Below are 13,088 nucleotides of genomic sequence, written 5' to 3'. Positions count from 1 at the left end.
CCACCGAACCATCTGATCTGAACTGGAAAAAGTTCGGGTCACTGGAAAGGGCATGTAACTCGCTCACCCTGCATGCTGAAGCTAAGGCTATCAAGATACATGTTTTGTATGATAGTAGCTTTAACAAAGTGTGGGCTAAAGGTTCAAATTTGTCCGAATTGAACCATGTTAAAACCCAGGACAGATTCCATTTTGGAAACAGGGTGAGGGATTTTGGTTGATTGAAATCAAAATTGGCTATAAGATCTGATAGATCTTTGTTATACCCAATATCACATCTACCATGATGGCGGAATGTGTCTGATATCATGGAGCGGTAGCCTTTGATAGTAATTGGGGCCAACTGTTTCTCCTCGAAAAGCCAGAGAAAAAAGTCGGCCAGTTGAGGGATTGAGACACTCAAAGGGACGATGTTATTGATATGGCACCAGTCCCTGAAAACACGCCACTTTCCCTCGTAAGCCTTCAGAGTGGAGGGCCTTCTTGCTCTTGAGATTCTCTCCACAATCGAAGGTTTAAATTATTTGTCTCGCAAGGCTGTCTGGACAAGAGCCAAGCGTGAAGAAGAAGACAGTCCGGTCAGGGGTGGAACACCCGTGACCGCGGTTGTTTGAGAAGATTTGGGCTGGTTGGAATCTTCCTGGGTAGATCTATCGCTAGATCGAGTAAATCGGTGACCCAGGACTTGTTCCATCTGAGAGGGGCAATCAGAATCATCCGACAGTTCTGACCCGTTAACCTCTGGATTATTTTCGGTACCAAAACCGTGGGAGGGTAGGTGAATGCCCACAACCCCTCCCAGCTGATTGACAGAGCATCCAAGGCCCAAGCCTCTGGGTCTGGAACCGGAGAGACGAAGATGGGCAACTTGCGATTCCACCTTGTTGCAAAAAGATCGATCATCGGACACCCCCAAAGTGTGCAAATCCGAAGAAAGACTGATTGATGGAGTGACCATTCCGTGTGAATGACTTGACCTTTCCTGGATAGAGTGTCGGCCAAGACATTGAGTCTGCCGGGAATGTGTCTGATTTGTACGTTGATGTGGAGGTTGTCGCACCAACGTAGAAACTGCCAGATCAGAATGCACAGGTCTGGTGATTTGGTGCCCCCTTGTTTGAGAAGGTAAGTCACCACCACAGAGTTGTCTGACATAATGAGGACAGTTTTTCCTGAGAGTTGATCCTTCCAGAAATGAAAGGCATTGATGACAGCCCTCATTTCTAAAAGGTTGATGTGGAGAGGCCTCTCCCCTGGCTCCCACGCGCCTCTGACTGTAGCGAAGTCCGGCAACAGGTGGGCACCCCAACCGTAGGTACTGGCGTCGGTACATACCGTTATCTACGCTTGGGGCATCTCCAGACGAATCCCCATGGACAGCCAACCGGGGTTGTGCCACTGATGCAGGAATGATCGTATCTCGGGCGTGATCATTATTGTTTGATTGAGGGAACTTGAAAAGGGGCGCCATTGTGCCAGTAACGTCATTTGTAAGGGATGCATAAAAAGACGGCCAAGCAGGATCAAGTCCGCTGTCGCATTGAATAATCTGAGGAGTTGCAAGAATTCTCTCGCTGAAATCCACGTCCTGTTGGAAACGGACTCGACGAGTTCGATGATCCGGATTACGCCAGCGCGAGGAAGCCGTACCAGATTCAGATCGGTGAGAAACTCCATACCCAGATGGACAAAACGCTGGGATGAACAGAGATCGGACTTTTTCCAGTTCATGAGAAAGCCTAGATGATCTAAAAGTGCTAAAAGATTGTTTCTGCCTTTGAGCAGAATAGAACTTACCATATGTTTCTGGAGGATGTCGTCCAAGTACACTGCCGTCCCTGTAGATGAAGTCGAGCGGAACAGGGTGACGACGCAATCCATAACCTTGGTAACAGCCCAAGGGCTGATGTTGAGGCCAAAGGGTAGGACCTAAAACTGATAAACCGCGGTAAGTGAATCGGAGAAATTTCAGTGACGCAGGGTGGATAGGGACGTGAAAATATGCGTCGGTCATATCTAGAATGACAGCATACTTGTCCCGCCAGATGGAAAGATGGATTGATCTCGCCATTTCCATCTTGAATTTCGGTGGTAAAGTGTATTGGTTGAGGCGACTCAGGTCGATGATCGGCCTCAACTTGCCGTTTGCCTTCTGGATAAGAAACAGCCTGGAATAAAACACCGGCGATTGTGTTTTTTTTCACGATCTCCACCGCCCATTTTTCTATCAGCGACCGTATCTCCTGTTGTAGAAAGGTATCCTTCTCCCCATTGGACGGTACGTCCGTGAAGAGGGGAGAGGAGGACAGGGGAGGAGGTTGGATAAATGAAATCCGAAGCCCCTCCAAAATGACCTGGATCACCCAATCGTTCTGAGGAAAAAAGGTGGTCCAGTGGTCCTGAAATTGCTGGAGGCAGCTGCCCACAGGTAGGCTGTCCGCGGGTGGTGGGGAGGGTATGTCAACTTTTAGAGTTAGGAGGCTTGAAGACGGAGAAACTTTGTTTCTTACCGCCTCTGTATGGTTGCCTCCTAGCTTGATTAGACTGTTGTCTCCTGGCATTGGGTTGGGATCTATACTGCACATTTTATTGTAAGGATCCCTTGTCCCTGGTCCGCCAATCATCCCTCCGCTGTGGCAGGGGATTTTTTCTAAATGCCTGCGAGGGTTGGGCGGCGAGTTGGAGGGGCAGTTCCTGAGCTGCCTGCTTCCGAACTTCTTCAATTTTTCCTTCAAAGAGTAAAGGCGACCCAAATGGAGTCATCCGTAAAGCCAGAGTATGATGGGGCTTGAGCGACGTGGACCGCAGACATGCGTCACGTCGTATCAGGTCTAAGTTGGCAGAAGCAGTCAATGCATTAGCCATGGAATAGTGAGCTGCCCTGTTATTAACTCTAGCAATCCGGGCCGTCGTTTCCCAAGCGTGGTCATTGTCGGATTTTTCTGCGAGTCGGAAAATGGCTAATGAAGCCAAGTCTAACATTGAAGACGTAGCGACTACGTTCCAGACTAGCTTTGACGTGGCATGGAACACATTTTTGTCCACTTTGTAAAACAGTGGAGCGGACATGTGAACTGCTGCCATTTTTTTGTCCAACGCCGGAAGATCCGTACTAAAGGCGTCTGAATGAGTTTTGTACCAGCGACACAAGAACGTCGCTGGTACTTGGCTTTCTGAAAAGAACGCCTTAGCATTCCCCGGATCACCTATTCGTCCTGATAGACGATCACTGATCTCCTTAATTTTTGCCGACTGTGGAAGGAGCCGGAAGGACAGCGTCTCTTCCTCCCCATCAAGATCTACAGACGCCTTAACTTTGTAGTCTTGAGTAGCGGTAGAAGGTAGAGGGCATTCTGAAGTTGCCAACACCCTATAAATTTCTTCCACTGCCGCCTTGAAGCCAAACTCAGTCTGTTCCATGGTTGGATCTGTGTACAGCTGATTTGCAGGAGTTTCGTCACCCTCACTGTGTGCCGAGTCGTGTTCTGGAATAGCTTGCATTTCTGGATAGAGCATACCAGGTGGCATAGATGACGCGATTCCGTCATCCCTGACACTGTCACTAACTCTCCCTTGTAGATAAGCCGTGAACATATGGACGGACGGCCCTGCCGGCTGGTTTGTCTGGCTTGTGGTCGGCCTGAATGTTGGCGACGGTCCTGCTATCACCGGTACCGGCTGCTCCAATGGCCTGCTGGACGGACAGATTTCTCACTAAAATCTCCGCCATAGTATTGGTATGTTGCCGGCGGTACAGCTTGACGGACGGATTTATCACTAAAATCCCCATAAATCATATTTGGTCGGACCGTTTTAGCAATAAAGTCCCCATGCTGGGACAGCTGGATGGCAGGTGACATAGAGGTTGTATAATGGATCCGATGGATCCGGTAAAAACCCCATGCGTCCTGACTTACAGGCCCGAAGGCCATTCTCGGACATGTGGGGGTACTTACGCCCACTGGGCAGCCTAAAATTGGGGGAACATTCCCCCAAAGAGTCAGAAAAAGCTGTGGAAGCGAGCGAGGGAAATAAGGGTAATATCTAGCCTGATGTCAATAGCTGCGTCGTCGTTTCCTGGACCAAACGACACATCTGTTCAAAGGTGGACTGTTGTACCCTGTCAACATTATTTTCCTCCATTGCTGCTGATGTTACATTGGCTGACGGTTGCAAACGATGAACTTTACGTGGAGGGGGGACCCCAATGTCCCCCACCCTTTTGCTGCCTTCTGGACTACATCAGCCCACATTTGCTCTGTCCAAGTATTACACACGCTGCATGGTATAGATGATGTACACTTGGTACATACAATACAAGAGTCATGGTTGTCTTCTTTTGCTTTGAACTTTTTGCATTTCATGCATTTGGTTGACATTTCTTTACTGAAACGACACAAGAAAAGAAAACAAAGCACAAATTAGCAGTTCAGCATGTTATTAATTCGCTAATACCACAACCGTTACTAACGGAGTAAGCGAAATTAGTCAGTGTCGCGTTAACTCTTAATTGACAACACAAGTTCAGCGATAGCGTGTGTAACATGGTCTTCAGTAGACGAAATCCGTAAGGGTGACAAAGTCACTCAATTTTGAAAAAACTTGTTAAAATAATGTATACAACCTGTAGAAGAATGAGTGTCCAACACAATAAATCCAAATTTAACTTCGGATGGTCCAATTTAACGCTAAGATGGCTTGGATTGTTTGGAGGTATAATGTACGTGTTATCAGTACAAGCGAAGCTTAAAAACTAGTGACACCTGGCGGTGGCAAGGGGAGGTAAGGGGCAAGAGTTATTGCCCTTTGGTCTATATGAGATAGACAGAAAAGATGAATTTTCGTCTTTTAGTAGGGCTGGATTCGAGAGGTAGCAAGCTTTTATCCCTAATGTTAATGTGATCAGGGAACGTATTTGAAGGAGAATTGGCATCTTCCTGAAGGTGGTATTATTTCTACTGATCATCAAAATGAAATGCAATCAGGTCACACCATTTAAAAAATCTGGAATTTGTTTGTCTGTTGGGTTTTTAGATAATTCCTGTCTTTGTACACCATTTTTTGGGCAGCATCTGAAAAACTGGATGTAATATGAAGCTATTTTGCTAATTTCTATTAAATTAAAATCTGAAATACAATATTTACATTTAAAATGAAAATAGAATAATGCATAAAGATGTAATAACAAAACTAGAAAACATTTCAGACAGGTTAATATAGCTTTGGGAAATAACTGTGAATGAAAAAAACTTGAATCAAAACTGTAATGCAAGTTTTCGATGACTGAGAACTTGACCACAAGGCAAAATGAGCCAACAGAGCATGTTGTGGAATGAATTGTCTTAGCTTAAAAATTATTTAGGCTATATATGATGACAATCTATCAAGAGATTTCAGAAATACATTCAAATGACATCTTGAACCAAAATATTAATTAACTGTTGATCCCATTGCTGCTGTAGGAAATGTGATTGTCTTGCTTCCCACTAATATGGGCTTTGTAAATATATGCCAAATAGACAAGCTTCCTTATAAATTATATAACATTTATTCTCATATTACAGTGGAGATTAACACATAAAAAGATCACCAACATTATGTCAAATACATCATAGATTAATTATCATCTGCTATGACATAACTGCCTATATTCTTTACTTTGCATCCCATCTGTATGTGTGTGAGTGTGTGTATACACAGATACATTACAAACTATGAAAGTTGTAACCTACTCTTTAAGTATCACCTTCCTGATGTCAACCTCCTTTTCTATGTAAGGGTCTTCAAATAGCTGGAGCCGAAAGTTGCTGCGCCTCAGAGCTGTCCCACATTCTGGACAGGCCCCTGAACCTTTGATGAACATAAGGTCAACACAGCTTTCACATCTTAAAAGAAAATCATTTCAATCAACAATACAATGTGTTAACTTCAAGAATTTTGTATACACAATACAGCACAATGATGCAGTCTATGAACCAGTTCAAACTGAATATTGGATGGAGCATCTGCTTTGCTTTAGGTCAAACATTAGCAAACACATGATCAGTGGAAGTTAATATCACACATATTTTCCAAGATATGATCAAAAGCGCTAGTTCAATAGAAATTTTTGATTTGTTATTAATAAAAATCAATCAAGGCTAGCAATTAATCACATTTACAGTATATACAATGGGTTATTTTCTTTAATTCTGAAAATCACTGATTGTTCCATTACATAAAATACAGAACACATATAAACATATAATACACAGCTTCTGTCTCTGGTGATACATGATACTATATATATATATATATGTATGTGTGTGTATATATATATATATATATATATATATATATTCCACTCATAATCACCACAAAATGGCCTGTTTTCAGTCTTGTATAGATATACATTTGGTTTTCTTGGGTGATTATCTTATCTACTTTTCTGTTGAAAATATTACCGAACTTTTCTGGTGCCAAGGTTGCAGATGAAAGATCTACACATCTGGTTTTGATAAGGGTCCCTAACACTGTCAACTTATTGGCATTTCAAAGCAAATGGAAGCGCCCAATGTAAACAAGCAAACAGACTGCTCAGTGTGTTCACTTCTGGCTTCAGGAACAATCCATTTCAATAAAACCTGTCATCTGCATCAAAGATCGGTATGTCTAGTTTTAATATCTGTACAAAAAAAAACTGAAGAAATAAAAAGGAAGAACTCTAGTATGCATGTGTTCAAAGTGATGTAACTCCAAATTTTACAAATTATTGAGACTGAATCAAAGATGGTTAACTACATCACATAGAATCACCCATCCAAATAAGGTGATCATGTTACTAAAGAATTCCCATTTGATTCAAAATGCCAACAAGTGAACTTATAAACCAGTGAATGAAATAACTAAGTTTTGTGCATTTATTATATCCCTGATGCCTTTTGTTTTGAAAATTGCTAGGGGGAACAAACAAACAGAATGGTGTGTGAATGATTTAGTTGAGATGTACTTGATCCTGAAAACAAGCACAAAATCTGGTTCAGACTAAAATACACAATGGAATAGTGGAACGCAATGGAAATAAAATACACAATGGAAACAAAATATTGTATACATTAAAAACTGTTATGAGTAACCTCTGCTATGTGTGAACACCTGTCACTTCTGACCATAATTGTAATGCATGGATCAATTATATTATATAAATGCTCCGTCGTGAGTGACCACCTGCTGAACGTGAGAAGCAACTGCAATGTCTTGGCAAAATATGCATTACAACACTGCTATGAACAACTGAATCGCAAAAATGAGAATAAACTCCACCGACCTTTATTTAATCCATGTAACAACGACCGCTCATAGTGTGCTAAAAAAAAGGGCTGGCTACCAATATCTGAAATTTTGTAGGTATGCTTATGTTTTATAATTTGTACTGTAAACCAGACTAAAGTACATGTAGATTAAACCCTTGTCTGGTTCCCTGCTTCGTATGCTCCCATCATATAGATGAGAGCAACGCAGGGAACCAGAATAATTATTCCAGCACTAAGCTTGCTTCCCGGCCTTATCCATACATCATATGTAGGAGTAGGACCCAACATCCCTATAAACAACTGTATTGTGAGAACATAGACACCACTGACCTATATGTAATCCATTGTTACAATGACCACTTGATTATTAACGATTGTTCTGATAAAAAACAAACATAAAAGGAACAATAAAAAAAATGGATTGTGGCTACCGGTAATAGATACTACAGTCTGTAAACCAGGCCGATGTACATGTGACAAATTGTCATTTTAGTGCCGAAATTGACATTGTGGTCGCGTATATTGTTTGTCTTTCAAGTCAATCCATATTGCCTACGGGTGAATAAGGTCACTGTCTATTAAACCAGCAAGAGAAACTCGTTTGCAGGATTTGATTGATAGTGTTCAAGACTTGAGATGTTGTTTTTTTCTCCCAATGTTAAGTGAATTACATACCAATCACAAAGCTGTCATCTATTCAAGTTGGTGCGACCAGGTTACACACTTTGTTTATAGAGCTAATTCCTGTACGTCATCTTTGAACCAAGCCAATTACTTTTGTCTCCGAGTAAATGGTTCTGTTTCTGGATGAGAAAATTGTTTCGTTTTATTTCATTAATTGTTAGATATGCAATGTACATGCATAGATTTTTCATATTTTCCCAAAGCCCAATCAAAACTGTCTTTACGTTCAATAATACAACTGACCACTAATATTGTTAACACCCAGAACCTTAATAACAATGGATGAACCTCCAACTAAAAAGAGACAAATTTTAAGGCTGGAGAAACTAATTACTGTAACTGAAAGAAGTGAAAAAGAGCAGACCACTCGCAAAAAGCGGTTTAAACCTCGGTAAAAGAAATTTAGGTTGTTATAAAGGAAAAAGGAGTAAATCAGAAACAATTTCATCTGCTAAAATATGTGATCTTCAAATGTAAACATGATTTCATGTTAATTATAGAAGTACAGTGTGACCCCGCTATTGCACGCTCCGTTATAACACAAATTCGGATATAACACAGTCGTGGTGTGGCTCCCGAAATTTCATATACATGTATTTTTCTCATACACAAACAACAATTCTTTCTTAAAAGTACAAAAAAAAAGTAAAAAGTGTATTCTTATTTTGGAGAAGAGATCACATATGAATAATACAAGATGATCAGAGTGTGACTCCTGCAATTTTATAAGTATTTTTCTTGTACACAAAAAAGTAGATTTTTTTCTTCTTAAAAGTACGAAAAATAGTGTATAAAAAGTTTATTCTGGGATCGTGTAGGGCTTTGCCAATGTCGTAAACTTTGATTTTTTTCCCTTATTGGCGGCAAAATATACCATCTGGCAATTTCTTTTAATTAGCGACATTATTGGCTGTTTAAACTTGTATATACAACCATTGGTTTGGAGTGGAGAAATTCAGAGGCCCCATGAAAGGAAGCCATAAACTGGATATAAAATGCACTGAAATTTACCTTCTGTTACAAAAACTAATTTTTTGTCCATATTGACAAGCCACCTAAACAGTGCTCTGTTATATCATAATCCACTTATCTTGACATCTAGCATGAGTACTGCATGTTGTGAAATATTAGCTTTTTTGTTGTTGACATTTCTGGTAGCAGAGATCAATCTGATGAAGCATTATCTCATAATCTATCTTTCACTGGATTTTCAGCCACTCGCTAGCAATTAATATATTTACAAAGACTGACATTCGCATGTGGATCGTAAGTACAATTCCTCTTCTTTTCACTCAGAATTAAATCCTTCAGAACGCTCACATTTTCTGTAATAATCCCTGTCATCAGACCAGAACACCTGCGTCGCTATCATCCGTTGACCTTTTGTTAAATTTCTGATGCATGCGTGGAAGGCAGCATCATGCTGCTACCACAAATGTAAAAGAACAAAAATCATCTTACTTATTAGTTTATTCAATAGGTAGGGAGGAACAGTAACTAGAATAGTCCAAACAATGGTCAATTCCTTTTAAAAAATGTACCTAGATAAAATAGTTTGCTGAAATTTCAAAGGAAACAGATTACCTTTGAAGCACCAATTGTTATGAAAACATGCTCAGCAAATGGAAAAGAAATCAGTCTCAATCATATTTGATGTTGCCACCACAATAAGAAATGGGCTTTTGTTTGGTTTTCCAAAGCTGTCCTTTAGCGGTGACTTCAATAACGCACACACCCTTCATCAAAGAAAGCCGACTACAATCTTCAATAAAAATAAAGAACTTTTCTTCAAAGGAAGTCAGTACCAAACTTAAATAAAACTGATGGAATCTGATGGAGCTTTGCATTTTCCAACGTGACTAGAACAGTTTATCTGTGCTGTGAAAGTTTCCTTTTTGCAGGGAAAAAGTTTATGCTTACAAACACTACCAACAGCGGCTTAAAATGCAAACTAACTTTTACCGACTTGGGTGATTGTGCTATGTTTTTCCACTAAATTCATGACCGTGACTAAATTATTGCATATTTTTTGTGGAATCACTTGTATTGTGGATTCAATGTATATGACGAGATTCGCAGGTGAGTACACGGTGTTGATACTCTATTCATGATATACATTAGACAGGTATATATAACCAGTATTCTCTAAACAAAATAAACTATTATACATGCCTTCTCTGTTTTCACCACAGGTGTATTTCTCATTTAATATGCATCGATTTAAGATGGTAACTGTGCAAATGAAGCACTATTTTACTGCCCGCATTTATTACCTACCCCCCCTCCACATTTTTGTGGGGGTACGTGCATCATTTTCTTCAGTGAACATACCTGGTTGCTTATAACACGGTTCAGTCTATAACATGGTTGGATTCTATAGCTTCTAACTACCGTGTTATAGCGGGGTTACACTATATCTTTAATGCCATCTAATTTTTTTTAGATGAATGCACTCAGTATTTCAGCAAGAACTAATAATAAAGAATAGAATATATGTACAGTGATCGTGGTTATTTTTCTTTAAATTGTTCTGAAATGGACCTTGGAAACTAGTCTTTTTGTACAAACCTGCTATGAGAGACGACCTGTCTTGAGCAGCCACTTTTTGTTGGCAGAAAGGGCAGTCTCTCATAACAGGTTTCACTGTAATAACATATTTTCATCTCAGTTTGAACTAAATATTTCTGGTGATAAAATGACATCAAACAGACAAAAAAATGAATACAAAGTCTTCATCTCAAAATATGGATAACTGTTTTATTAGTTATTTTTATATTAATAATTGAAAACTTACAATTTAATAACAAAAACTTATGTAACCTAATTCATATAAATGTTACCAGACTGCCACACAACAGGAGTCCACATGCACTATTGGAATTTCAAACTTAGTTAATTATTAATTAATACAAATTTATTTTTTTTAATTATTATTATTTCTGAATATTTCCTAATTTGATATCTTTCAACCTTGCTTTCAATAATGATTTTTGTATTGTGTTTCATACAACTGTGACCAGCCTGATGCACAATGGACATCAACAAACACACTGGAACTATCTTATTTAATGATCCAGTTCTGAAGCATATAAAAATAATATGTCTTTAAGTTAAGAAGAACAGTTTAAATATATTTATGTTATGGTTTCTTGTAAAAAAATATTCTACCAACTGATCTGAACCATGTTTGATGACATGGTTCATTTGTGTACTAACCAGAATTCACACCTGTTTGGGATTGTGAAAATTGCAGACGAATGTTATCACAGGAAATGAACCCTGTGACCTTCAAATCTAAGTATGGTGCTCCTTGATGACTACAGATCCTCCTTTGAGCAAATTGCAAGAAACTTAGCGTACTTTGTTTCTGTGTTGCTAAAGCTTTATCAGAAAATTCAGTAATGAACATTATTTCATTACTGATCATTCCATCTGCATAAAGCAATTAAGTACTTTCTCAAATGTGCACATTTCATACAATTATTTGTGTCGGTTTAGAAAATTAGTTATATTTTCTATTTAGCAATACAGATATGTATTCAAGACGACTCAAATTTCTTTTTATTATTTTTTTATTAACAAATTTTTTTTAAAAAATTTAATTCCATTCAGCATTAAATTTCCACTGCCTTTCATTTTTCAACTGCTGATTTCATTTCCATTGCGTTCCATTTTTCCAATGCGTAATTTAGTCATACCGCAAAATCCTACCAGATACCTCCTTCAAGCTTTCTACAATTTAGAGAAAACTGAACCGGATTAACATACAACTTTCAAATCATTAATAGTTGATCCACGTCACGTGCAAATTTATACCATTACACTGTACAGATTCAGATTCATGTATGTTAAAATTTTCTTGGTGTAGGTGTTGAACCACAAAACCTCGATTATACGTTACTCTTAAACAGCAGCACTTACAACGAATGGCCGCATACATTGACCATCAACTTTAGGGAAGGATTGCGGTACTTTGTTGTTTTACATCTGGGACAGCCTTGTTCGTCCATCATTGAAAACAAATGAAAATCAAGTACACAAGGAAGGTTAGAGCCAATATAAGTTATAACCACTCAGCTTTAAATTTGCGCAACACTTGCATGATCGGTACCAGTCTAAAACAAAAGAGTTAATTGGTCTGGTAACGGAATTTATTGACACAAACTAGATGTGAAGTGCAATAAAATAACAAGGACTGAAACCATCCCTTATTTTTTTTTTAAACTGATGGGAAATGGATAAAATTAAATATATGCATCTGCTCTGTAAATTTGTGCAATTGTTCTAATGTATATCGCAATCCAACCTTTACACTATACCTTTAAGGATTATCCACGTACCATGAGATAATACGGTTGTCTCAGATGCAACACCTACATGACAAACTGTTATCATACTGACACCTCTTTATATAAGAATAATGCTATTTCAAATATGCAAAGAGGTTTCTCGTATATGTGAAAGTTGAATGATTATTATACATGTGAAATAAATGCTATTTTAGGTATAACAAAATAATAAAAAAAACCATAATTATTCCTTCATGCCTTGTGTTCAACCCATTGGAAATATCAACATTAACTCATTCAAAGAGATGTATCTTTTAATTATCTTTTCACCTTGGGCATATGACTTTTATAGAAAGTAATAAATGTTGCCAAATTGTTTAGGACTAGATAGATACTTAAAGAGGGTCAGATGCATTCAAAGCAATTCAGTATTGTTCATTTATGTTTTATTTGGTGGATGAACATTCAGCTAGATAGGCAAGATCAGATCCTTTAAAAATGATAGTCGTAAACGTTTCAACAATCAATGAAGTACAAGCACTTTAGTAGTATAGAGATGGAGGTTTCTGGACCACCCCGCTCTGGAACGGTTATCTTATGATTCTGAGGCTTTTATCGGCATAAAATTATTTTATTTCGCGATAAAATGCTGGAAAATAAACGTTATCTCATAACATCTTTCATAAAACTTAACATGGAGCAGCACAAATCAATAATGGGTATATACAAGAAAGAAAAATTTTAAACGGATACAGGCTGATCATTTCGAGCCATTTGTTTAGCAAGATATTCTTCGACACTTGGTGGTTCATCTCGAAGCTGG

The 13,088-nt window shown here is 38.8% G+C and overlaps 1 protein-coding gene across 1 annotated transcript in view; it reads right to left on the bottom strand.

Annotated features, from left to right (window-relative positions):
- The window catches only part of LOC149808431 (CDK-activating kinase assembly factor MAT1-like), a 42,761-nt gene extending 30,677 nt beyond the window's left edge, over positions 1-12,084 (bottom strand). The window contains exons 1-2 of the mRNA XM_089977109.1: positions 11,898-12,084; positions 5,733-5,885 (exon numbers count right to left, since the gene is read on the bottom strand). Coding sequence (XP_089833235.1) covers positions 5,733-5,885; positions 11,898-11,989 — 245 coding nt within the window. The 5' untranslated portion in view covers positions 11,990-12,084. The remainder of the gene's footprint in view (positions 1-5,732; positions 5,886-11,897) is intronic.
- Between the last annotated feature and the right edge of the window lie 1,004 nt (positions 12,085-13,088).

The sequence above is a fragment of the Sinohyriopsis cumingii genome, chromosome 1 (genome assembly GCF_028554795.1).
Source record: "Sinohyriopsis cumingii isolate HCF-2022 chromosome 1, ASM2855479v2, whole genome shotgun sequence".
Lineage (NCBI taxonomy): Eukaryota > Metazoa > Mollusca > Bivalvia > Unionida > Unionidae > Sinohyriopsis > Sinohyriopsis cumingii.
Note: the sequence above shows the minus strand (reverse complement) of the source record. Positions and strands in the feature narration are given on the sequence as shown.